Source organism: Capsaspora owczarzaki (genome assembly GCF_000151315.2).
Source record: "Capsaspora owczarzaki ATCC 30864 unplaced genomic scaffold supercont2.7, whole genome shotgun sequence".
Classification (NCBI taxonomy): Eukaryota; class Filasterea; order Ministeriida; family Capsasporidae; genus Capsaspora; species Capsaspora owczarzaki.
In genome coordinates this window covers 895416-918382 of record NW_011887298.1, presented here as the reverse complement: position 1 = coordinate 918382, position 22967 = coordinate 895416, and the positions used below count along the sequence as shown (strand labels likewise).

Genomic DNA, 22967 nt, shown 5'->3' with positions numbered 1-22967 from the left:
ATTTTTTATTTTTCCTATTTTTCTTTGAATTTGCATTGCCGCTGTTTCGCATTCACTCACCATCGCTTGTTTCGCCTCTGCCTCTGCAACTCAGACTCAACCACAAGTCTAACAAAAGGAAGAAAAAAACACCCCCACCCCCAACTCGCGGTGCGTTGCTTGGCTCGGCTTGCCTTCCCTTTTCACCCCTTTGCCTTCCATTCGGCTGTCTTCCAAGTCAACCACCAACCACCGACATACGATGCTGCACGACTACTTTGAAGGTCGGCAGCTGGCCGAGTGCCCGTCGAACAGCAGCGACCTGCCTGTGGGCGGCTGGCTGCACTACCCCGGCAGCTTCAGCATCTTTGTGACCACGGCCATCACGGCGCTCGTCTTTAGCATAGTCACGATGGTCAAGTTCAACAGTGTCCGCGTCTTCAACAGGCGCATTCGCACGGACAACATTTCCAACAATTTCTGGGTCGCTTACTTTTTGGCAATGACGGCAAGGTGCGACAAACGTGGATTGGATTTTGGATTTTGGATTTTGGATTTTTGGATTTTGGATTTTTTGGAGGGGCTGTCGATGCTGCTCGGTATGCCAATTTCGACGACGAAACCACCCTGGATGCTGGCTTGTTCATCTCCAACGTCGTTCTGCACGGCGTTGTCAGCTTGTTGTTGGGCCTTGCTCTCAACCACCAGTTCAAGCATCGATCTGCCAGTACGTGATCTGCATGTTGTTCTCGTGTCCACTTGCGTTGAATAACCATTGCTGACTGATTGTTCCGTGCTCCTCTTCGTCCAGCTCCTCCTCAGGTCGCCGCAAGCGCCACCAACAAACTGCCGGAAGTCAATTCGACTCTTGCTCGTGTGAAAGACACTGTCGTTCGCACCGAAACATGCTATTACGCTGCCTTTCTTGGCTATCTCATTACTACGCTGATGATGACGATGTACGTTTGAGCCTTTTGTTTTTTGAATTTTCTTTGAATTTTTTTGTTCCCTTTTATTTTGGCAACACTTCGTCTCACCAAATCGACTCGCCTTGTTGCTTTTTTTGGTTTGGTTTTGCAGCTACCCCGACAGCAAGGTCTGCTTTTGGGTCTATGTCGTGTTTATGTGGGCCCAGCGATTGTTGATATGGGGCACCACCATCAGGATTATCTCCAAGCCGACTTTGAATGTTGAGGGTCCGTCTCCCCGCTCCAAGATTTACCTTGCAGTGGCCGGCATCCTGAACGTGCTGCACGACGAGCCCGCGACGCTTTTGCAAGCAGTGCTGCCGGTCTCGTGCCCGTTCTACGTTTTCTCAGGCGTGGACTTTGTCCTCTTGCTCGCCCTCCCCTCGCTTGCCTTGTTCTTTGCCTTCCTCAAGACAGAGTACGAGCGCAACATGGAGGAGTGCATTTGGACGACCGTCAGTCAGATTCAAGACACATTTGATTACCGGAGGTTTTGATTTTTTGATCTTCCTTTTTTCAATGCGTGTTTGTTGCGCCTTCTGCATGGTGTCGCAATGAACAAATTTTATCAACTACATGGAGCGAGAGCCAGAAACAGGCGCAAGCCGAGAGGTCAGGAACAAGCAGAGAACAGAGACAGGGAAGACGAGAGAGAGAGAAAAAAAAAGAGCAAAAAAGAGCAAAAAAAGAGCAAAAAAAGAGAGAAAAGCCAGCGCAAACCGAATGGGCCAAAAAAGTGCCATTACGGAGCGGTGGCTGGAACGACAATGCCAAATTCAGCACCGGTGCGTTCCAGCAAACGTTGAATGGACACTCGCAGGTTTGGCTTCAACTCGAACGCAAGGCTCTTGACAATATAGGGATAGAGGGATTGAACTTGCTTTCGGAACTGCGAGCGTCAAATTGCAAAGAGACAGTGAGAGCGAGTGTGGGCACCAATGTTTGATGGCAAGCGCCAGGGAAAACGACTACGACGACTACCATAACGACAACACTTACCCGTGCATCTGTAAGGCGGGAAATGGAGTCGAGCAGCAGGATGAGAACAGGGTTCCACACATCGCGTTGCTTCTCGGCCGCAATGGTGCAATAGTACTTGAACACGGACTGGCCCAGACTGTGTGCAAGGGAGAGCAAGCCAAGTCAGCGGGGGTTTGATCCACATAAATGTACAAAATGCCTTCCTCCCCCTCCCCCTCGCAAAACAAAAAACCTGGCCTCGCTGCGTCAACACATACATCAAGATGCGAGATTCCGCCGCCGTCCACATTTCAGTGCGGGCATCGTCGTTGAAGAGTCGGAAGAGAACTTTGAGAGTGGCTGCGAGACTGGTCGTTTCTTGCTTCAAGAGATTGGGCATTTGCTTCATGAAACCTACCAACACAACAAGCAAACAAACAAAGAAAACCCCACCCCCAGATCGCATTGGTGAGAAACACCGCGAGAACAAGGAGCCTCGTTTCCGCGATTTACACGTACCGGCCTTCCACAAGGCAGTGCGCAAATCGTAGTTGCCGTTAAAGCGCTTGGCAAAGTCATGGGCTTGCTCCAAGCACTCAAGCAGCACACTAATGTTGCCATTGGCCATCAACCGGAAGGAGCCGAGCGCGTTTGGATCGACAGCCAAAGCCGTACCGGCGGCAGCGGCGTCGTCTGAAGTAGGAACGGCCGTCTTTGGTTCCGCGGACGAGGCAGTGGCAGCAGGCTGTGCTGGCGTTGGGGTGGTCGCTTCGGCAGCCGTCAAGGAATCAATCGAGTTGAAGAGCACGCGCTCCACGGCCGCAATCAATTCAAGCTGCACGACACACTTGATAATGATGGATGTAAAGTTGATCACTCGCTCCTTTGGCACGGCTGCAACAGGCGTAGCAACGGCAACCCACAGTAGTTACAGCGTGAGCAAAGTGAACACACAAAAGGAAAAGCCCCTCATCTCACCAATAACTCTCAATCAACAAACTCGATTCAATTTTTACCTGGCTCGCGACCATGCTCAGGCTCTTCCGCGTCAGTGTGGTGGTGCTGGTGGTGCTGGTGCTGGTGCTGCTGCTGTTGCTGTTGCAAGAGTTGATGCTGGTACTACGACATCAGAGAATGGGGCACAGTTGAATTGAAAATGCGTTTGACCTGTCCCGAAACAGTCGACCACACATCCGCATCGAACTTGGGTCCGTTCGTCATGATAAAGACCTGCAAGCAATGAATGCCAGACCGAGCAAGTTGCTCATTGTCTGGTCCCAAGCAAAAAAAAAAAAAAAAAAAAAAAAAAAAAAAAGCAAACGGGCGTGCGCAATGATGAGCTCACAACCCAAGAATACTACAATCCATTCTCCAACAGAGGCCAATCATACCTTGGGTGATGCACCAATGCAAACAGTCAAACAGATCGGCAAGCAGAATGGCCGACAGGGTTTCGTAAAAGTGCGAGAACAGATCGACCACCTTGAACACGGCGCTGTTGCACGTCGTGTTCATCCACTCGTTCCGTTCAGCGACAGAGTCGGGCATCTTGTTATCGTCAAAGATACGGAAGATCACGGCAAAAAGATCGCGCCACCACTGTGGCTTGAAATCAGCTCCGTACGTCTTGACCACCTCGAACAGCACATCAAGGGCACTGCTCAAAGAAACACACAGAGGAGGAAGAAGCATCAAATAATCACTGTAAGTAAAAGCTCGACCAGCACAATCGTCCACCAAGAGCCACCTTGTCCACCGAGGAAAAAAAGTTTCCAACACCAGCAAAAACTAAAAAGAAAACAACAAAACCCTAACCGTGTCCGGGCGTCAATCTTGCAGCGATTAATGATGCGCGACAGGGCAAAGATGATCGGGAACCAACCGCGAACCCAGAGCCGATCCTCGCCGTCGGTGGCAAGCGACTGCTCAGACTCTGTAAAGAGGGTGGGATTGTGCGCGACGCGCATGGCAGAGACGTCAATGAGACGAACGGCATCCTGGCTGACATCGGGGTAGGCCTGGTTGCATGCAAACTCGGTCAGGCAGTTCATGGCGTCGAGGAAACTATCGGCCGCGAGATCAAAGTGGTTTTCGAGAATCAACAATGCGCTTCGGAAGGCGAGCGACACGATGCCCTCGTCTTCATCGCTGGCTGCAATGGAAAAGACAAAGAAAATGTTCTTCCAACCGGACTTGATGTTCTTGGCTTTGGCTTGCACCATCTGCCACAGGCAGCGCACAACCATGTCGCGAATCGTCACAGACTTGTTGTGCGACATAATGTACTCGAACGGCTTGAGGAAATCCTTCTGGAAGTGGAATTGGGCGAGCTCGCCCTTCTCGAGGAACTTCATGGACATTTGGCGCAGCACGTCAACCGCGAAAAGAGCCACGTCCAAATTGGCCAGGCAACCAACCTTGTTGAAGTAATCGCCAATCACAGACCAGATGCGCGACCACTCAAAGCGCAGACGGCCCATGTTGTAGCTGCACACCTCGATAATCTTTTGCAAACAAAACATGCGAGGGTTGCCGGGGGCCTGCAATTCATCAAGGGAGACGGCACACAGCCAGCGCACAAACTCTTCAATGGCGTCACCATCCAGACGACTCGACTGCGTAAACACGCGATCGATGGCAACCGAAAAGCTCTGCGTGCCGTTAATGTCGTCCGTCTGATTGTCCACTGTCGGCAGGGCCGAGCTTCGGAGGGGTGTCGCAATGGACGAGTGTGAGGGCGACAAGCTGGACGAAGAAGCGGCGGCGGCAGCGGCGGCGGCAGCAGCAGCAGCAGCATTCGATTGCTGAGCCAAAACCGAATGCTCACTTCGCACACTATGCTCTGAAAAGATGGACTGAGCGAGAGGACGCGCCTGCACAGGCTGAGCATCCACCACGTTCGGCCCTTGCAAGAAGGTGGTTTGGTAGATGGAGGCACCTGCAGCTGCGGATGCGTTTGCCGCGGCAATTGCGGACGCCGCGTACGACGCAGCCGACGACATGAGCTGTGAGCCCGACTGCGACAGCAACCCGCCAAGCGCGCTGGGGTGCCCAGCGCCTTGACCACTCAACCCTGCGCCGGCGCCACCTGGCACCGAACCCGCACCACCCGCGCCAACAGATGCGCTGCCAGAGGAAGCACCGCCGGTTCCGACGAGCGAGCGACGCGATGCAGGGCTGTTTGGACCACGCAGGTCGGTCGAAGACTGACCAAGGCCCGTGAACATGCCGACAAATCGAGCAGCAGCAGAGGGAGCGGCAGCAGGCGTGTTGCCTGCGAGCGGCGCGGTGCCAATCACTTGACCCAAGTCGAGCTGCGAGATGACCTTGAGAATGGGATGCCACGACTGCTTCAAAAAGTTGCCGTCCGTGCGGGCAATCTGCACCAAGGTCTTGATGGTTTCGATGTTTTTGGGCTTAATGTCCACCACGCCGCCGATACCGGGCGTGAACTTGACCAGGGACTGAACGAAGGCGTCGCGTTCCAGATCGAGAGCAAAGATGCACGCAGTGTGGATGGCATAGCGGAAACCATCCAGGCACAACGACACAATGTAAGGGTCGTCGCTGTTCTTGAGCGGAATCGAAAGCGACGCAAGCATGGACGTCCAGGCAACCTTGAACATGTGCTTGGCGTGCTCGGCAGACGTGGCGAGAATGAAGGGCTTGGTGTGGCGGACCTTGTCCTTCAGGCTGGCCTCGGCAGCCTCGAGCATGTACTCCATTTCCTTGTTGTACAAGTCCTTGCGCTGTTTCTCGGACAGCAAGTCACCGCCATGCACAGCAACCTTGCCCGGCTTTTCCGAACGCATGCGAATGCCCTGCTTGGCAATCTCGTCGTAGATGGATTCCAGGTATTCTTTCGGCAAATCCTTCGAGTCGTTAATGCCGCGGTTGTTGCGCACAAACTCGGCCTTGGTCATCTTCTTCTGGATGTGACGGCTGTGCAGATCGGTGGTCAGCATGATGACGCTGAATGCTAAGACATAGGCCGTATCAGCATTGCTAAAGTAAGGGTTTTCGGGGTTGTCCTTGCAGTAGCGTTGGGCAAACTTTTCCATCAGACGGTCAATTTTCTGGGCCTCGCCTGGCAGACGGAAGCCCTCGAGGAACTTGCGCAGGGCCTCGACCAGCGACAGGTTGTTGAAGGCCTGGTGGTCCACATACGCGTACATGACTTCGATGCAGAAAGCATCGGCATCGCCCAAGAACTCGCCAATGGCCGTCCGGCTGAGGCGCTCGTTGGTCATCAAAAAGTGGGCAACCTCGGGCGCGGTTTGGCCCACTACACCTTGCTGTTGCAGGAATTGGATTGCCTTGCGGGGCTTTTCGATAAACCGAGCAAGACCCTCCTCGAGAATTTCCTTGGTGCGCTTGAGCGTCTCAAAGTCGACAGGCGTCACACTGCCACCGTTGGTCGACGGAGTGCCAGCGCCCGAAGAAGGGACGAGCGCAGGCGTCTGCTGCGCGCTCGAGGGCAGAACCAGGTTGTTGTGGCTCTGCGTGAGGTTGCTGCTGCTGGGCGATTGGGACATGGGCACGCTCGTCGTCGTGCCGTTGGTGCCGTCGTTCGAGTGGATGGAGGCCGTCTCGGCGGCGGCAGAAGAAGCCGACAGCGCCACGTTCGCACCGGCACCAGCGGCTTGATCGCCTCCCGCGAGGTTTTGCATCAGCCGCGCATCGATTGTCTGAGTGCGCTCGTTCTCGAGCTCGCGCGTCCACTCGACCAAGCAGTGGAGGATGGTCACCACCGTCTCCAAGCCCTTCACCTTCATTGCTTGCTGCTGTGCGGGGGTGGCACCGAGCTCGGTCTGGTTGCGGCCTTGCGCCACGCGCGCGAGGTCGTTGACGAGTTTCTCGAAAATGTTCTCCATGGTCAGATCGCAGTCGTAGTTGACATAGAGATCGACGACAATCTGCGGGTCGGCGCAGATCTTGCTCATGGCGAGCATAATCATCCACTTGTGCTGGAAGGCGCTCGATGGCGAGGACAGAATGTTGAGGAAGATGTCCTTGAAGAAAATTTCCAGCTGCGGCTTGAGATGTGCCTTGAACAGCGACAGAATGGTGAGGAAGATGGACAGCGACAGCTCAAACACGATCGGGACGGGTGAAACACCGTTCTTGCTCAGGGACAAGCAAAGGTAGTTGCGAATGGCGTTGATCAGACTCTCGGATGACTGGAAGACGGGGCCAGCATTTTGCAAAATGTTGAGGAGCAGCTCGAGCGAGAGGATTTTGGATCGCAGCTCATTTGAGCGGTTGTCCACGTGGTTCTCTGGCAATGGGCGCATCGACAGCCGGCACAGCGAGCGGAAGACAAGGTAGGCGTCTCGCTGGGCCACGTGAGCAAAGCGCACGCCCGCAGGCAAGTCTTGACCCGACGGATCGGCGTTGCCAGCAGTTGCCTCGGCCGTTTGAATGTGGTCGAGATAGAGGCGTTTGCATTCCACACTGCACACGGGTTCGCGGGTCTGCGCGCACCAATGGTTGGCCGGAATACCACAGACGATGCAGTAGCCATACTTGCCAGGCTGCGCGCCAGCTTGTGGAGGCTTGAGGGTGATGGGGGTGGTTTTGGCTGGGGTGACAGGGGCGGGTGTCGCGCTAGCGTCAGCTGGAGCGTTGTCAACAGGGGCAGCAGATTCTTGCGTGGGTTCCGCCGCGGGTTCGTTCCCCGAGTCGCCGACTGAAGCTGCAGGCTGTTCGGGAGAAGCGGGCGCGTCCTCTGAGGGTTCTGCACCTTCCGCGCTCGCCTGCGATTCCTCTGAAGTAGATGGTTGTGCAGGCGTGTCGACGACAGTTGCAGCTGCAGCCGCAGCAGCAGCCGCGGCCGCGGCAGCTTGCTCAGCAGCGGCAAACGTAGCGGCCAACTCCTGGGCGGCAATGGATGTCGAAGCTCCACCGTCCTCTCCATCGTCATCATCCTCCCCACCATTGGCACTGATGGAGTGGCTGGCATCAATCGAGGTGGAAATCTGCAACCAACCAACCAAACAAACAAAAAACCGCAGTTTGTCAGTTCCACACCCAAATGCTGTTGCTCGCTCAGCCCGTCAGTCGACATAATAAAAGGAAAATATACTCACTCCTTGTTGCTCCAAGCGCAAAAAGATCACATTCAGCATTTGAGTTAGCGTGCCCTTGGCCGTGGTTTGGTTGACAATATTTCTGCTCGCCAAGAAAATATTGTAACAGGTGCGCACGACTTTTAACAGGGCAGCATCGTGAATTTCGCAAGTGTTGGATGTGACTGCTGTGAGCAAAGCCTGTCGTGGGAATATGAGTGGGTGTGGAGATCAAGATTCTAGGTGGTCAGCCCAGTTTTTCAAGCCAAATGCCCGGCCAAACGCAAACCGAGCCACCACCGTCTTACCTTGATGATTTGCAACTGGACTTGCTCATCCGTGCTGTCGTTGATGAAACAGCTGCAAATGGATTCAACGATGAGGTCGATGAGCTTCTTGTTTGGGTTGGACTTGAGCGGCAAGTCTCCACGCAAGTGTCCATAAGCGATCAGTTTCTGGTCAGATCCAAAGCAAGAGGAGGAACAAGGGGGCGGGGGGTTCAAAGAGCACACGCACGCCAGGTGTTACAACAGGTGGCACGATCAGTGTCGACGAACCGATGAGTAGCAGCATGAATCATCAAGCACGTACCTGCAAACAATCCAGGGTGGTGACTGTGATTTTGACATTCTGAGTCTCGCATGCCAGCTGGAAGGGCAAAAAGTACTTGTCGGCGTTGACAAAGTTGTCCTTTGAGGTGGGCGGCGGCATCGGGGACGCCGGTGTGATTTCCAAGTCATTGTCGCTGCAAGTCGCCAACCAACGTCCCCACAAAATTCTCAGACGTCAGTGATTCTCAGTCCACGCAAATTCGCATGCGTCGTCCGTCCACAATGTCACAAACAAGCACACATAGCTTGGTCCAAGTTGGAAACGACAAACCTCGCTGCAATATGAATGCCCGTCTTCTTCTCCTGAGCAGCGATTTCCACATCGACGTCCGCTGAGACACACAGACAAAAACAACGCCAACAACAAGAACGATGACATCACAGACAAAAGTAAGTTGAAGATTGCATCCAACGCTCGACAAAACGCTGCAAGCTCTAGCTCTAATCAAACAAAAAAAAACAAAAAAAAGAAAAAAAAAGGAAAAAAAAAGAAAATAAAAAACCCTGGTTTGCAGCCGTGGCAGTTTGAGCGAGTTGCGCGTCCAGATCAAGTGGCGGGCGAGCCTGCTTCGGGAAGTGGACTAGACGGACACGGCAATGGACAAAGCCAGAGTGCGGGGCTGCTGGGCGACAGCGAAGCGAGCGGCGATCGCAGAGGAAAAGCAGGCCAAATGAAAGAAATAAAAGAAAAAGAAAAAAAAAAAAAAAAGAAAACGAAAAAAAAAAGAAAAAAAAAAAAAAAGAAGGGAGCCGAAGCAGCGCACCACGCTTGCTTGGATACCCGCGCGGCGTGCGTTCTCACTTGCTGGTCGACAGCGCTTTCACGACGTGCTGAAGAGGGTGGTACGGCGAGGAGGACCCGCACGAGAACGACGACAGCATCGCCCTTTCCCCCCGTGCCTTTCCTCCTGGCCCCCACTCTCGCCTCGCTCCCCATGCCTCAAGTATATGATCACGAGAGGTGACGCATACACTGCGACTCGGTCACCTCCACAGACTCCCCCCCCCCGCAAACGCGCGTGCTGAAACGGCAGTCGCTCTAATGCACGCTCACTCAACTTTTTCCTCCCACTCTCGTTCTCTCATTCTCTCGGCGACTCCTCCCATCATACAACTCAACCTCGACTCGCTTGCAAGGGAGCATCAATCTCGATTTTGCTTGTCGGCTTCTGTCTGGTGGGGTTGTGGTACTGCTTACCGAGAGCGCTGTCGCAGGCCTCGCGCAGCTTTGGGAACTTTCGAGTGTCCTTCTCGCTGAGGATTTTTCGCAAGGCTCGGGACAGGAACATTACGCTTGTGATCATATGCGAGCAAGGAGAGCAAGAGAGAGCAAAAAGGAGGAAAACACACCAACAAACCAAAAACAAAAAGAAAGAAAGATGAAAAAAAAAGAAAAAAAAAGATGAACTGAGCTCACATTTGCTCAGACTGACCGTCTTAGGGAACTGTATGCTCTACAACATGATGACAATTTGCTGGAACTCGACGCCATAATTCCGTCCAAGCTTCTCTCAGCTCGTCAATGCTTTGAAACACTTTGCAGATTGCACGACCATCCGCGATATTGGTGCAATGTGGTAAACACCAGCCACCTGATCTCTCTCTCCTTTGGGTTCAAACTTGAATTGTGTGCTATGTACTTGCAGAGTCGTCGATTGGTGCTTTGAAATGTCTGCAGAACATTTGAAGGATTGCATTCATAGCCAGAGTCTGAGCTTTTTGCGGTCGTTGTGCTTCTTTCTGTGATGCTCTGGTGTGGTGAACAGTAACTCACGACAACGACTGATGCACGATTTGAGACGAATCTCCAGGTTGATGTTTATTTATGAATTGTGACATCGAATGGTTTGCCATTTCAGCGAAAACAGTACCTATCATTGCGAACGGCAAAGACACGATTGAAACACAGGAGCCGATGAGTGAGAGCAAGAAAAACCACCACGGAAACCAAGCAAGACAAAGCAGATAGGAGAGTAGAAAAAGGACAAAAGATATTTCAGTGCACGCCGTTGATTGCGGTCGTTCTTCGATTAAGGTGTCTTCACTCTCTCGGTCAGAGGATTGACAGATTATAATATTTTCGAAAATTCATCATCTTAGCAGGAGGGATCAAAGATAACAAGAAAAAGACTCGGTGGAGTTTGTTTGTTACCTTTAAAACTTTGCGCGTTGGATTCCCGGGCAAGCCATGAACAGATTGCAATGTATATGACGTTTGATCCTACAAAACTATCAATAGAGTCGAACGAATACCATGAGGACAATGCGAAAAGCGAAAACAACGATCTGAAGCAACAGAAGAGAACGCAAAAAAAAAGTGTCGTCAGAGTAACTATGACTATAAGTTGGTTGCTTCATCGCCAAGAGGTGCAGTGAGAAGTCCTCACACACGCGAAACGCGGACCCTTTGGCTAGCAATTGCGCGAGACGAATCTCAGATATCATCCATCGACAAGACAGAAAAAGAGTGCGAAACAAAAAAAGAAGCACGGCAGAGTAACAAATAAAGACAGACTCTCAAAATGAGAACCAAGTCGAAGGTCGGTGGAAATGCCTTACCAGATGTGGAAGATGGAGAGATCGCGCCAAAAAAAAAAAAAAAAAAAAAAGCACATGGCGAAGATGGAGAACGATCGATGTCCTCAACCAGACCCGTCGGTTGCGACTGCGGCGATGGAGAGCACCGTAGCAGTGCTACTGTAGCAACACCATGGGGCCCAAGCGTCGTGATCGGGAGAGAGGGGAGGAAGGCTGGACTCGGGCAAGCGGAGTTCAACCAAAGCACATGGTTTTCGTCCATCCTTCCCTTCGAGCGCCCTTGCTGCCCACCTCGCGCGGGTTTTACCATCGCTTGCTTGCGTGGGAGGTTTTTCCATGTTTGTTCACCAGACTCATCAGAGAAGGAGCGAGAAAGTGAAGCAGACGCGATTCAGCATCATAGCGAATGAAGCAATCTTTCAACTCCAAACGAAACAAAACAAGACTGACTATTAAGAGCGAAAAGCGCGCATTTGGTCGAGGGTGCAGAGTCTTGTGGAGTTGGAAATGAGGCTCAACAACGCGGATGTACATTCGGATAGGCCAGGACCAGGGAGAGCTCCCGGCGTTTCAGCGAAAATTTTCTGCATCTCAGGCGTTTTGCGCCCGATCTGGCCTTTGCAGCACTTGTCAGGAGCTCAGAGTCGAGTTCTGAGTCCCTTCATGTGACCAAGTAGAGCCGCTCAAGTGAACTGGGTGAGAGAGCGACTTGATTTCTGGCTGAATCGGGGATTGTTGTTTCGCAGAGACTGAGAAGATTGTTGCATGAACGATTTCAGACGACAACGACGACAAGGCAACAAACGACCTTGGATATGAGACAGCGATTGCCGTCATTGTCGCAGATGGAGTGCTGTATGAACGCCGCTTTTCTTGCTCCAGAACTTCAAAAGCACTTTGCTACATTTTCATAGTGCCAAAACATTTTAAATCCACGCGAGTTCATTGTTGAAATTTCAAAAAACCAGGGTACGTTTTGTTAGTCGCGCTGGTTAGAACAAAAACCTGTTTTTTGAAGGAAAAAGAAAAAAAAAAGCGCTTTCAGGTTTTCTATTGCCTTGTTGCGTTTGGCGTTTGTCGCGCGTTTCCCCGCATTGGTCACGGGCGCCACCCGCCCCGCACCACCCACTCAATGCCCTTGATCTGGTAGTGCATGGCGCAGAGTAGAGGCCGGCAACAGCGCGTCCGCGCGTTGAACGGCTGCGCTTTATGCCAAAAGGCCCACATTGCTTTTTTTTTTTTCAACTTGGCTTCCGATACGGCGTGGAGGGCGGTAGTGAACAGTTTCGTACTCGGACCGGGTTGATTTGTCCATTTTCGTAGCCTCAAAAACCGGTTTTGCTTCATTTTAATTTGTGCTTTTGACTCACCGTTTTTTTTTTGAATCCTGTTTTTTTTTTTTTTTTTTTCTGTTCGTTCCTTGTCCTACGCTCGTCCACTAAAGCCCGCCAGACCTCCCTTTTTGTCAGGACCTTTGCTCTTCAAAATGGTCAAAACTCCAATTGGTAAGCTTCATCGCTCAACCTTTGCCCTGCACCCCCCGTTTCATGCTGGGCACGGCCCCCTGTCGCTTGAAGGGCTTATCGCGCATCCACCCTGAGCACTTTGAATGCGACATTGCATTCAGAAAAATAGAAAAAAACCAAAGAAAAAAAAAATGGCGCGCTTTTTGTACTTTCAAACGCAAAATCGCCAAAAATGGTGCTCTTGCTGAGGATTGCTGCCTCCTTCCTCCCAAAACTCACTCGCTGCGAATGCCTCACCAATTTGGTAGTTGCTGCTTCTTCAGCAGCCAGTGCGCAAAAGCGCCGCGCAACGGCTCCTCCGGCTGCTGCTGCGGCCGCCAGCAAGAAGGCCCGCCTGGAGCCCGCGCACCACAAGCACACGCCTCCTGCATACCCCGACGACGATGACGACGACGAGGAGCACGACGACGAGCACGTCGAAAAGCAGGCGCACAACGCCGCCGCCTTCATCTCGGAGTGGAACGACGATCACGAAGACGAGGAAGAAGAGGAGAACGAAGAAGGAGAAGAAGAGGAGGACGAAGAAGAGGGCGAGGATCATGACGATGACGACGATGATGAGCACTCCAAGAGCAAAGGTAACGTGGTGGTGCGAGTGCTTGTTTTGATTTGTGGAAGGCGTTTCTTGGCATTTTTTTTTTTTTTTTGCTCCAACATCCTCACATTTCTCCCCTCCTCCTCGAACAGCCTTCCCGCCAGAGTTCCATGCCGACGACAAAGTCATCTTGGCCAAGCTTGCCCAGGTGTTCGAGGCAGACGAGCAGGCTTCCGTTGACACGATCGACTGGGAGGCATTGAAGACGGACAAGCTTTCGGCGTCAGTGATTCGCGCTCGCTTCACCAAACTTCTCAGCGTGGTATGTGTTATTGTTTGTCTTGCCTTGCCTTGCTGTCTCGCTTGTTTTTTTTTCTTCTTGCTTGCGGACTGACTCGTTCGTTTTACTTCCTCCTCCGCAGATCAAAGCTCGCAAGCCCATCAAGGACAACGTCTTCTTGCTGAGCGTGCTGTTTGGCTGGGCGGTCCAGCAGAACAAGGTGAGCTCCGAGCCTCTGCGCATCCGCGGCCGTCGCAAGAAGGACGCCATGGAAAAGGATCCCAACGCGCCCAAGCGCCCGCCGAACGGCTACGCCCTCTTCGTCAAGAGGCGCCGCGAGTCGCTCAAGCAGAAGCGCACCGACCTCTCTGTGCAGGAAATCATCTCCCTGATTGCCAAGGAGTGGAAGGAGCTCCCTCCCGCCAAAAAGAAGGAGTTTGAGCGTCAAGCCGAGGCCCTTCTCGTCAAGTATAAGGCAGACATGGAAGAGTACCTTGCCGAGCATCCCGAGATGGCCAAGGTCGCCAAGAACCGTCAAAAGTCCGAGCGTCTCCCTGGCGAACCCCACCGGCCCGCGTAAGTATTCCGGAAAAGCTAGCCTTCGGGATGTGCGAGTTTCCCCATCCAACATTCCAAGAGTACTAGAGTACAAGGGGGTATTTTTTGCACAAACAATGCTCAAGACTCATTTTTTTTCTTTTTTGGTTTTGGTCTTTGTTTCGTCCCTCTCACGCAGTACCGCCTTCATCAAGTTCTCGGAAAAGCACCGAGCGGCAGTCCGTGAGCAAAATCCGAACGTGCCGTACAAGGACATCGCCAGGCTGCTCGGTGAGCGCTGGAAGAATCTGACGGAGGATCAGCGCGAAAAGTTCAAAAAGTCGTACGAGAACGACGTCCGCAAGTACCAGAAGGAGCTCGAGTCTTTCAACGCCGCCAACCCGGAGCTCGTGGCTCAGCGCGAGGCTGCCCGAAAGGAGCGCAAGACGTCGCGTGCCTCGAAGGGCGACGGCGGTGACGACGGCGACTCGCATCGTCCCAAGCGCCCCAGCCGCCTGACCCCCGAGATGACCGATCTGCTCGAGCGCCTGCCGCAGGTCACTGGCATTACGCCGTACCTCCAGTTCGTCAAGAGCACCCGCGAAACGTACCTCGCCGATCACGAAGGCATCAAGTTCTCCGACTTGCAAAAGCAGCTCGGCGAGAAGTGGTCTAGCCTCAATGCGCGCGAGAAGGCGTACTGGGAGGACGAAGTCAGCGCTGCCAAGAAGAGCGACGAGAGCCGCCGCGTCGCCTTCCTCAAGAGTCTCTCCTTGCACCAGAAGGCTGTTTTGGAAGAGGCCCAGCGTCTCCAGGAGGAGGAAAAGTCCCTCGCCAAGCTCCAGCGAAAGTCGCGCGAAATCACCAAGAAGCTGGAAGCGATGCACGTTGCTGACGAGTCTACCTTCGGGACAGCAAAGTCCTCCATCTCCCCCGCTGCTGCCGCTGCTGCGACTGCTGTGGCAGCCCCCAAGAAGAGCTCGAGCAGCGAGGAGGCATCGGCCAGCTCGCACACTGACGGGAGCCGCCACTTCTGGGAGGTCCAGGAGGGCAAGGACTGGCAAAAGTGGGACGACGCTTCCTCCAAGCTCGTCAACTCTGCCTACAAGAAGCACAAGAAGGCCGGCGGCTCTGCGGCCGTCGTTTCGCTCTCGATCAAGAACGTCCCCGTTACGATCGACTTTAACCGCATGACCTGCTCCTTCAAGGGCCGCAAGCAGCCCTGCAGCATTCGCCGCCAGCGACATTAAACAAGGCGACCATAAACCGAACAAAAAAAAAAGTGTTTATCTGAGTAGAAACGTGAGCAAGAGTTTGGGTTTGTTTCACACTTGTTCTTGTTTTGTTGTTGTTTCGTTGTTGTTGTTGTTGTTGTTGTTCTTGTTGTTGTCTTCAAAAAAGAAAGTTAGCCAGCAAAACAATTCGCCATTTTTGCCCGTTTTTCCTATTTTGAGTGCTAAGATACAATGTTCACTTTTTTTTTTTTTTCTGAGCATGGGCAAATCTATCGACAAGAAAGTCGCCGATTGTGCGTTTTTCGCTTCTCCCTACTTTTCCCTACTCTTCTCTCTGAATCTTTTGTGTGGTCTTCCATCGCAGCACTTTGCATGGGGCACCCAATGTCGCTCCACAATGTATCCTCTCAGCAATGCATAATGAAAAAAAGCGATCTAAAAAGCATCTAAAAAAAAAAAAAAAAATTAAAAAAAATAATAAAAAAAATGGCGAATGGCGGGAAGCGAGTCACAAACAAAGCAAGCAGACCAGCGCGGCAAGAATGGCAGCGCATCCTCAATGCACTTGGGCTGTGGACTCTCCCACAGCCAGTGGCAGCCCGCGCAGCAGCACAGAGCGAGCGCAATGCAAAGAAGACGATTCTTTTTTTTTTTTTTTTTTTTTTTGGATAGATCGAACATGCTCTTAAGCCCGTCCCTTCTCCCGCTGGCGCCGACGGCTGAGTGCGACCAACATGCCACCGTGAGGGAGCGACAAACCATCACACCAAACCGACCACTGCGATGGACTGCGCTTCCTTGCTTGCTCTTCTTCATGGGTCGTTTGTGAACTTTTTTTTTCTTTTTTTTTCTTTCCCTTTCGACTTTCGGCGCTCTTCTCCATTCCGTCCTCCACTCTCTCTCTGCTAGCTGTACCCACTCCATTCCATCAGCATCACACATTTCCCTGCCCGCTTTTTCATTTCTCCCAGGCCGACAAAACTTCTCAAAATGTCGGCTCGTTGATTCTTTATTGTTTTCTATTGTATTTTTTTTTTTAAAACTTCAACTCTTTTCCATTGCTTTTTTTTGGTTTCGCTCACGTTCATGTCGCTCTTGGTTTTTTTTTTTGCTTCCAATTCTATTGTGATCACGTTGCACAGCTTACGAGAACACCTGGGAGGTTGGCATCTGCGCCGCCCCGTGCGCTTCGCCCCGTACGTCATCCTGGCTCACTTGTTCTTGATTTGGAGCTTTTGCCGACAAGTGTTGCATTTCTCACCCCCCCCCCCTTCGTTCTTTCGTACACACAGTGAGCTTCCTCTACGGATGCTGTCTTCCCTGGTGCTTTGTCTTCACCCAGCGTGTCCGTATTCTCGAGAACGACCTCAAGAACCGCTACTGTACGTTTTTTTTTTTTTTCCAATAGCTGTTCCGTTGTTTCATTGTCTTTTGTGCTCATACCAATGTTCTCATGTTTCATTCTTTTTGACTCTCGACAGCTTGCTGCGGCGGTGTTATCTGCGGTGACTGCTGCGGCGACACTGCTCGTGGCTGCCCTTACTTTTGCCTCTGCCTCGAATCGTTCTTCTGCTTCTGGTGTGCTCTTTCTGGCAACCGCTGGCTCATCCAGTCGAGCTTCTATGTCCAGGTACTAGTCGATGATGGCATATCCCCAAACAGTGTCGTTGAAGCTCTGCAAACCGCTCACGTTGTCATTTCTTTGGTCGTTCAGAACACTTGGTTTGACTCGTTCCTCATTCTCTTTGCTTGCATCTTCTCGTGGGTTTTCTTCATTGTTGGCCTGTTTGTTCCGATTCCGTTCGAAGGTACGAGTCGCGAGATCGGTCGGCTTGATTTTTGTGGATGGTTGCTGCAGATTGTGCTCGGTTGCTGCAGATTGTGCTCATTTTTCTCCTTTTTTTCGTTGGCAGCCGATTGCGTTGTTCAATGCTGCTACATCATGTTCCAGGGCTGCCTGCTGACCCAGCAGGAAGTCGAGCTTGACAAGCGCATGCCTGTTGGTCAGCCCAGCTCTGTTCACCCTGGTGTCCGTGCCGGTCAAGTTGTTGTCGTCGCCGACCCCAACCGCAACGCTTACATCCAGGGCCAGCCTCAGCCCCAGGGCTACCCGCCCCAGCAAGGCTACCCGCCGCAGCAGGGCTACCCGCCGCAGCAGGGCTACCCGCCGCAACAGGGCTACCCGCCGCAACAGGGCTACCCGCCGCAGCAGGGTTACCCTCCCCAGCAGGGTTACCCTCCCCAGGGCTACCCGCCTAAGTAACCACTCGGCAGGTGCTTTGTTCTGGTTCGAACCCGCTTTTCTTGTTCTGAGGCTGGGCAAGTCGTTGTCTGCTCAGTGTTGCTTCAGTTGAACGTTCGAATACACTGTTGTCCGCGCCTTCAGCCACTTTTTTTTCTTCTCAAAACATACTACTGTCCTGTAACGAACACTGTACTTTGGGTGCGAAATCGAGTGAATTGGAACAAAAGCGCAAAAACATTCAAACAGCATTAAGAACAACAAAATTAAAGCACTTCAAGGTCTGGCTTGGTGCTCGGCTCATTGTACTTGTCCTTGTTTTCCCGGTACAGCTGCTTGAGCCCTTCAATGTACAGATCGAGGTACTTTTGAACCTGCTCATCGCTGGGCTCGGGCGACTTGGGAACCTCGATCGGCCGACCGACGACCACCGTGACCTTGGTTCGACGAGGAATGATGTTGGTGATCAGAGGCAGCGAAATGCCAAAGATGCTCTGGAATTGCTTCTTCAATGCGTGCATGGTCTTGTTGTCTGATGCCATTTGCTTGAACGTGTTGTTTTCGTTCTGTGCCGCAGATGAAGAGAGGAAGGTTAGCTTCAAGGACAACGATGGTTGACTCAGATTTCAAATGAAAAAGTTTCATCCTTACAAAGCCGAAAACAGGGACCAGAGACGCGCCGTGCTCCTACAGGATGAATCGACAGTTGTTTGTGCAGAAAGCAAAGGTTAGACGACCACAAACACAAAAAACCATTGAATGCAGGTACGAAGAAAAGAAAAACGTACCAGGGCAAGGCGAACGAAACCGCGTCGCTTTTTCAGCACCACCACGTCCTTGTCTGGGTTGGCGTACAGTGCTTCAGTTGCTGAAAATAGCAAAGCAGGTAATAACAAGAGTACGAAGGATAATTAGATTGACGATAGAGAGGGAGAGTGATGGGATATTTCCGTTTGGAACCACTCGAAACGCAAAACGCAAATTGCTTAACTCACCTCCGCCAGGGACAAGCGTGATGGAGTAGCCATTACGCATGATCTTGTGAGCAGAGTAGCGAGCTGCGTCCACCACACCACTGGCGAGCAGGAGGTCGCGGTAGAGGGGGAGATAAAAGCAGAACGTCGCTGCCAGAACGCGATAGTCGACGCCTGCTCAATTTCAACAGAGCAAGAGAGGAATGGGTGGATGAAGAGGTGCAAAACAACGACACGCCCGGGGCCCCGACTCGCCCAGCACCCGCGCATGCATGCAAATGCTTACCAGGAAACAGATCGGCAAAACCGCCAGGGAACTGGTAGCCCATGCCCACCATCGTGCCGAAAGGCAAAATGCCATGCGGATGGCAGCCAAAAATGTATTGCTTCTTGGGATCGAGGTCTGCGGTCTTGACGATGGAGACGCTAAAGTATTTCTATAAATGTGTTTCCCCCACCGTTGCGTGAGCGGACGGAAAAGATTGTTCGACGCAGAGAAAACGTCAAATCAAATGCTTACTCGGAGCAGCTCGAATACAGGCCACTTGCGAGCGACGGGTTTGCGGCCGCCGGACTGCTCGCACAAATCCGTGTATGTGAAGAGGTACAACTAGAGGAAGACAGCAAGAAAGCCACAAGTCAGCACACATTGCTTGTTGCACCAAAACAACAGGGCTCCATAGCAAAGTTCGAGTTTGCAACACAATGTTGGACGAGAATCCGAAGGGTTGTCGATCGCATATTTTCAAACAAGCGTTCTCCGACACGAAGTCAACGTCTCGGAAGCGAATCTTGCTCAAGATTGCGTTTTTTTTTTCTGCTTCCGTCGAAATGAATTCAAGAGCACAAGTAACAAAAGAGCAACGTACAATGCACGACGGGATGACGATCGGGAAGGGCAGGACGGTGGTGTCCATAAACCATGCGAACGGGCCAACGAGAATGGTGAAGAAGACGACGCGGAGCGCCTTGTCGACCATTGCTGTGAATTTCCAACAGAGAACGAGTAGCGAAATCAGCAAAACGAGTCACAAACAATATGGGTACGATTGTTTCACCATCGTCGCATTGGGTCGGGTCAGATCAGAGTGACAGAGGGGGTGACATGTGGGGGGGGGGGAAGTCGTGGTCAAAAAGCAATGACACGTTTCACTGTGAGGCCCAGTCTCACACCGACTCGCCACTCCAAAGCACAGATGCCTGCAATGGTTGACTTTTGCAAATGATCGAAAAACGCTCTCTCATGCACCTTTGGTCCGATGAGTTGAGGGGGGGGCAGTGTGGGGTGTCATTTTGGCTAGAATGATAAAATGGGTACACGCCACGAGCGGGGCGGGTTTGTCCTACTCAGTTCTTTGCTCACGTTCCACCTGCCTCTCACGCCTTTCACGCGCCCTCGCTCAGTGATGATTGCTCAAATGGGCGCGAGAAGAATCGAGCCGAGGCAGAGCGCAGTCGATACGCAACCCGCTGACGAAAAAACGCGAGCGAGACAGTCGAAGGCTCAACAACGCAAATGCAAACGAAAAACGCACGAGGCATTGCACGGCGGTGGCAGCCACGCATCGCAGCACGACTCTCGCAGAACTTGAAGACGCCGAGAATCGTCACCAGGCCGGCGACTTGCAGCGACCACGGGTGAAGAAGCACGTCCAGCAACGTCATTGGAAAGAAACAGTAGAAAAAGCTCCAAAAAGAGACAAAAAGAGACTGCGTGTTTTTGGAGTTTTTGGAGTTTTAGTCGTAAAATTCGAAAGGTCGATCGGTTGTTGATGCAATTGCTCCGGTTCTCAGTGCAGATTGGAAGGGTTGTTTGCTTCAAGAATAATCAGACAAACAATAAGACAATCAAACAAAAAAATAAGAAGATCAAAGTGAACATCATCGAACTAAAAGCACGGCAACCAGCTTGTGTTGTTTCGATCGCCAACGCAGCGCAAATTATTGCCGTGGATCTTCGCTTCGTGATCGGGAGCGCGGAAACCACTGCTGTGGCTCCTGCTCGAACTAATCACATAGTTCTGGTCGAATCACATCATCAGGACACTTGACAGTCAGCGCCAAGGACCTGGCGTCGATATTCGTCCCGAGAGACATATCGCACAACTAATCGTTGATCTGCAGCATTTGGACGCTTGAGGTCATAAAAGATCGCACAGCCAACTTGATACGGTAGGCGCTTGTCGGATTCGCTTCTGTGTGCATGGTGATGGCCTGATTGCATACAGTACTGTACTTTATCGAGAGTCGAATGTTCGACGTTGCGTTTTGGTCCAAGAAGAATCGAAACGTCAGCTTTGAGTGGAAAAGGGCGCAGTCTTTGTTTTGATTGTTACATATACTTTGATTGAACGCTCTTGCAATGCTGTCATGCCAGAATATGAGCGAGAGACAACGCGAGTTGTTTGACAAAGTCGAGAATGCGTGCAAAGCGCTCGAGTAAGAGAAAAAGCCGAGGTTATTGGACAGTGTGGCAAACGCGCATATTGACGATATGGATGACAGCATGGATTGCAGTCAGATTGGCGAGGATGAAGCGTGGGCGATTGCCGAGGCGCTCAAAGAGAACAGGAGGCTGAACAGGCTCAAGTAAGTCATTTCGCAATCACTGATGCGCGTGAATGGGTCGTCACAAGCAGGGTATTCAAAGTGGCTCATTGGTGGAGGGGACGCACAGTCTGGATGAGAATCAGCTCGGCGACGCTGGAGCGCGCGCAATTGCTGAGACACTCAAAGTCAACACGACGCTGACAGATCTGAAGTAAGTCATTTTGCAATCACTGATGCATTCGAGTGAGTGATTTCAACAGAGGGTAGTCAAAATGCTCACTGATGGAGGCGATGGACAGTCTGGGCCAAAATCAGATTGGCGATGCTGGAGCGCGCGCGATTGCCGAGACACTCAAAGTGAACATGAGGTTGACTTACCTCAAGTAAGTCGTCTCACTTTCAACCGATGCACTGTGAATGCTCCAGCAACGGTCTTTCTGAATGATGCAAGTCACCGGACAGTCTGTACGGCAATCAGATTGGCGACGCCGGAGCGCAGGCAATTGCTGAAGCACTCAAAGTGAACACAACGCTGACTAAGCTCCTGTAAGTCGTCTCCCTTGAACTGACGTATTGTGAGTGATCCAGCAAAGGTCCCTGCTGACTGATGGACACACAGCTTGTTCTCTAATCAGCTTAAGGATGATGGAGCGAGGGCGATTGCAGAGGCACTCAAAGCAAACAAGAGGCTGTCTATGCTCCAGTGAGTCATCTCACTTTCACGAGAACATAGTTGAGGGATCCAGCCCATGGCATATCGAGTGCTCACGTACGGAGGGGATGGACAGTCTGAACTCCAATCAGATTGGCGATGGTGGAGCGAGCGCGATTGCTGAGGCACTCAAACTGAACAGGACGCTGACCGAACTCTAGTAAGTGTCGATTGCTTCTTCATGCTTCTTGGACGGTCGTTGGACTCATGCCACAGTCTGACCACGTAACCGACAACACTAGCTTGGGTACGAATTACTTGACCGAGGTTGGAGTCTCTGCGCTCCGGCGATCGGGCAATACCACTTGCAAGCTGAAGTAGGACTTTGCATGTTTATTGAATTGTCGTATGAAGTCAGTTGAAAAGCAAACCATTCACTTGTTGTGGCGAAAATCGGTTTGCGAGTAGGGAGCTGGACAGCCAGTGGACTGCTGTTCGGGAATACGCTCGGGAATACACCGAGTCTCAACCTTCACTGAACAGCCAGCGGACTGCTGTTCGTGCTCGGAAATACACCGAGTCTCAAACTTCAGTCACTCTTCCGACTGAAACTCTGCGATTCCGCTCCGAGCTGGCTGTCAAAAACCTGGAGTTGGCTGCCAAAGACCAGATGCTCGCTACCAAAGACCAGATGCTCGCTACCAAAGACCAGATGCTCGCTGCCAAAGAACAGATGCTCGCTGCCAAAGATCAGATGATTGCTGTCAAAGATCAGATGATTGCTGCCAAAGATCAGATGCTTGTTGTCAAAGAGCAGGAGCTTCAACAACTGCGCTCCGAACTTGCTGTCGAGGGGTATGATGATGATTATGAAGATGACTATGACGGTGATCATGAATAGATGTAGAGCGACATCCCAAAGTAGGAACACGATGTTTGAAGTCGGCCACCCTGCTTTAAAATAGTGAATAAACAAAAGAGTTATTGAGCCACGACCCTAGACCTCTGGTACACGACGGGACAGCTCTGGCCGAGTGTTCTTCCACTACATCAACTACACTGGTGCCGCGAATCCAAATCATGCGCTGAATCATCGCCATGGCGCATTCTCTGCCATTCTCCAAGCTCTGGGCGCCCCTGATGAGGTACTGCGGCAGTGCGACGACAGGTGTGCACACAACGTCCTGCTCGACCAGTTGCGGGATTTGAACCTCAGGGTGCTCCTCATCATCGATGAGCTGGACGAGAGCTATCGTCATGCCAGTGACGCCCCTTTTCGTTCAACGCTCGCTGGACTGCACGCATTGGGCAA

The 22967-nt window shown here is 52.0% G+C and overlaps 6 protein-coding genes across 6 annotated transcripts; 4 read left to right on the top strand and 2 right to left on the bottom strand.

Moving 5' to 3' along the window:
* Positions 1 to 241: 241 nt before the first annotated feature.
* On the top strand, positions 242 to 1444 carry CAOG_08820 (hypothetical protein; the record flags this gene model as incomplete). The annotated part of the gene is made up of 4 exons (XM_011272158.1): positions 242 to 503; positions 560 to 706; positions 791 to 938; positions 1060 to 1444. 4 exons carry the CDS (start codon positions 242 to 244, stop codon positions 1442 to 1444), a joined length of 942 nt encoding a protein of 313 aa, XP_011270460.1.
* Positions 1445 to 1689: 245 nt separating this feature from the next.
* CAOG_04766 (guanine nucleotide-exchange protein) lies at positions 1690 to 9875 on the bottom strand (the record flags this gene model as incomplete). The annotated part of the gene is made up of 14 exons (XM_004347467.2): positions 1690 to 1836; positions 1947 to 2064; positions 2186 to 2321; positions 2427 to 2801; positions 2924 to 3026; positions 3099 to 3178; positions 3299 to 3564; positions 3723 to 7885; positions 7997 to 8176; positions 8284 to 8430; positions 8567 to 8720; positions 8858 to 8918; positions 9090 to 9167; positions 9785 to 9875. 14 exons carry the CDS (start codon positions 9873 to 9875, stop codon positions 1690 to 1692), a joined length of 6099 nt encoding a protein of 2032 aa, XP_004347517.2.
* A 2189-nt stretch (positions 9876 to 12064) lies between these two features.
* On the top strand, positions 12065 to 15423 carry CAOG_04765 (hypothetical protein). Its single transcript, XM_004347466.2, has 6 exons — positions 12065 to 12093; positions 12569 to 12629; positions 12899 to 13228; positions 13338 to 13507; positions 13608 to 14041; positions 14202 to 15423. The coding sequence occupies exons 2-6, from the start codon at positions 12611 to 12613 to the stop codon at positions 15250 to 15252; spliced, it is 2004 nt and encodes a 667-aa protein (XP_004347516.2). The 5' UTR covers positions 12065 to 12093; positions 12569 to 12610; the 3' UTR covers positions 15253 to 15423.
* A 53-nt stretch (positions 15424 to 15476) lies between these two features.
* Positions 15477 to 17620, top strand: CAOG_04764 (hypothetical protein). Its single transcript, XM_004347465.1, has 6 exons — positions 15477 to 15530; positions 16380 to 16433; positions 16530 to 16619; positions 16719 to 16867; positions 16952 to 17045; positions 17151 to 17620. The coding sequence occupies exons 1-6, from the start codon at positions 15497 to 15499 to the stop codon at positions 17498 to 17500; spliced, it is 771 nt and encodes a 256-aa protein (XP_004347515.1). The 5' UTR covers positions 15477 to 15496; the 3' UTR covers positions 17501 to 17620.
* Positions 17621 to 17653: 33 nt separating this feature from the next.
* CAOG_04763 (2-acylglycerol O-acyltransferase 2-A) lies at positions 17654 to 20158 on the bottom strand. The gene is made up of 8 exons (XM_004347464.2): positions 19989 to 20158; positions 19323 to 19435; positions 18974 to 19063; positions 18740 to 18890; positions 18475 to 18627; positions 18268 to 18347; positions 18131 to 18166; positions 17654 to 18045 (listed from the first exon to the last, which is right to left on the bottom strand). The coding sequence occupies exons 1-8, from the start codon at positions 20116 to 20118 to the stop codon at positions 17746 to 17748; spliced, it is 1053 nt and encodes a 350-aa protein (XP_004347514.1). The 5' UTR covers positions 20119 to 20158; the 3' UTR covers positions 17654 to 17745.
* An 801-nt stretch (positions 20159 to 20959) lies between these two features.
* Positions 20960 to 22556, top strand: CAOG_08819 (hypothetical protein; the record flags this gene model as incomplete). Its single annotated transcript, XM_011272157.1, has 8 exons — positions 20960 to 21042; positions 21131 to 21214; positions 21303 to 21386; positions 21466 to 21549; positions 21623 to 21706; positions 21792 to 21875; positions 21958 to 22032; positions 22124 to 22556. 8 exons carry the CDS (start codon positions 20960 to 20962, stop codon positions 22554 to 22556), a joined length of 1011 nt encoding a protein of 336 aa, XP_011270459.1.
* Between the last annotated feature and the right edge of the window lie 411 nt (positions 22557 to 22967).

Excerpts from the sequence above, each read along its gene's own strand:
- CAOG_04765 (XM_004347466.2), top strand. Across the intron at positions 13,229-13,337 it reads TGAGCACTCCAAGAGCAAAG|CCTTCCCGCCAGAGTTCCAT; the intron begins GTAACGTGGTGG and ends CTCCTCGAACAG. Across the intron at positions 14,042-14,201 it reads GGCGAACCCCACCGGCCCGC|TACCGCCTTCATCAAGTTCT; the intron begins GTAAGTATTCCG and ends CCTCTCACGCAG.
- CAOG_04764 (XM_004347465.1), top strand. The coding sequence starts at position 15,497 with ATGGGCAAATCTATCGACAAGAAAGTCGCCGATT. Across the intron at positions 15,531-16,379 it reads CGACAAGAAAGTCGCCGATT|CTTACGAGAACACCTGGGAG; the intron begins GTGCGTTTTTCG and ends CACGTTGCACAG. Across the intron at positions 16,434-16,529 it reads CGCCCCGTGCGCTTCGCCCC|TGAGCTTCCTCTACGGATGC; the intron begins GTACGTCATCCT and ends TCGTACACACAG.
- CAOG_04763 (XM_004347464.2), bottom strand. The coding sequence starts at position 20,118 with ATGACGTTGCTGGACGTGCTTCTTCACCCGTGGTCGCTGCAAGTCGCC. Across the intron at positions 19,064-19,322 it reads TCGTCATCCCGTCGTGCATT|TTGTACCTCTTCACATACAC; the intron begins GTACGTTGCTCT and ends GTCTTCCTCTAG. Across the intron at positions 18,348-18,474 it reads CACGCTTGTCCCTGGCGGAG|CAACTGAAGCACTGTACGCC; the intron begins GTGAGTTAAGCA and ends TGCTATTTTCAG.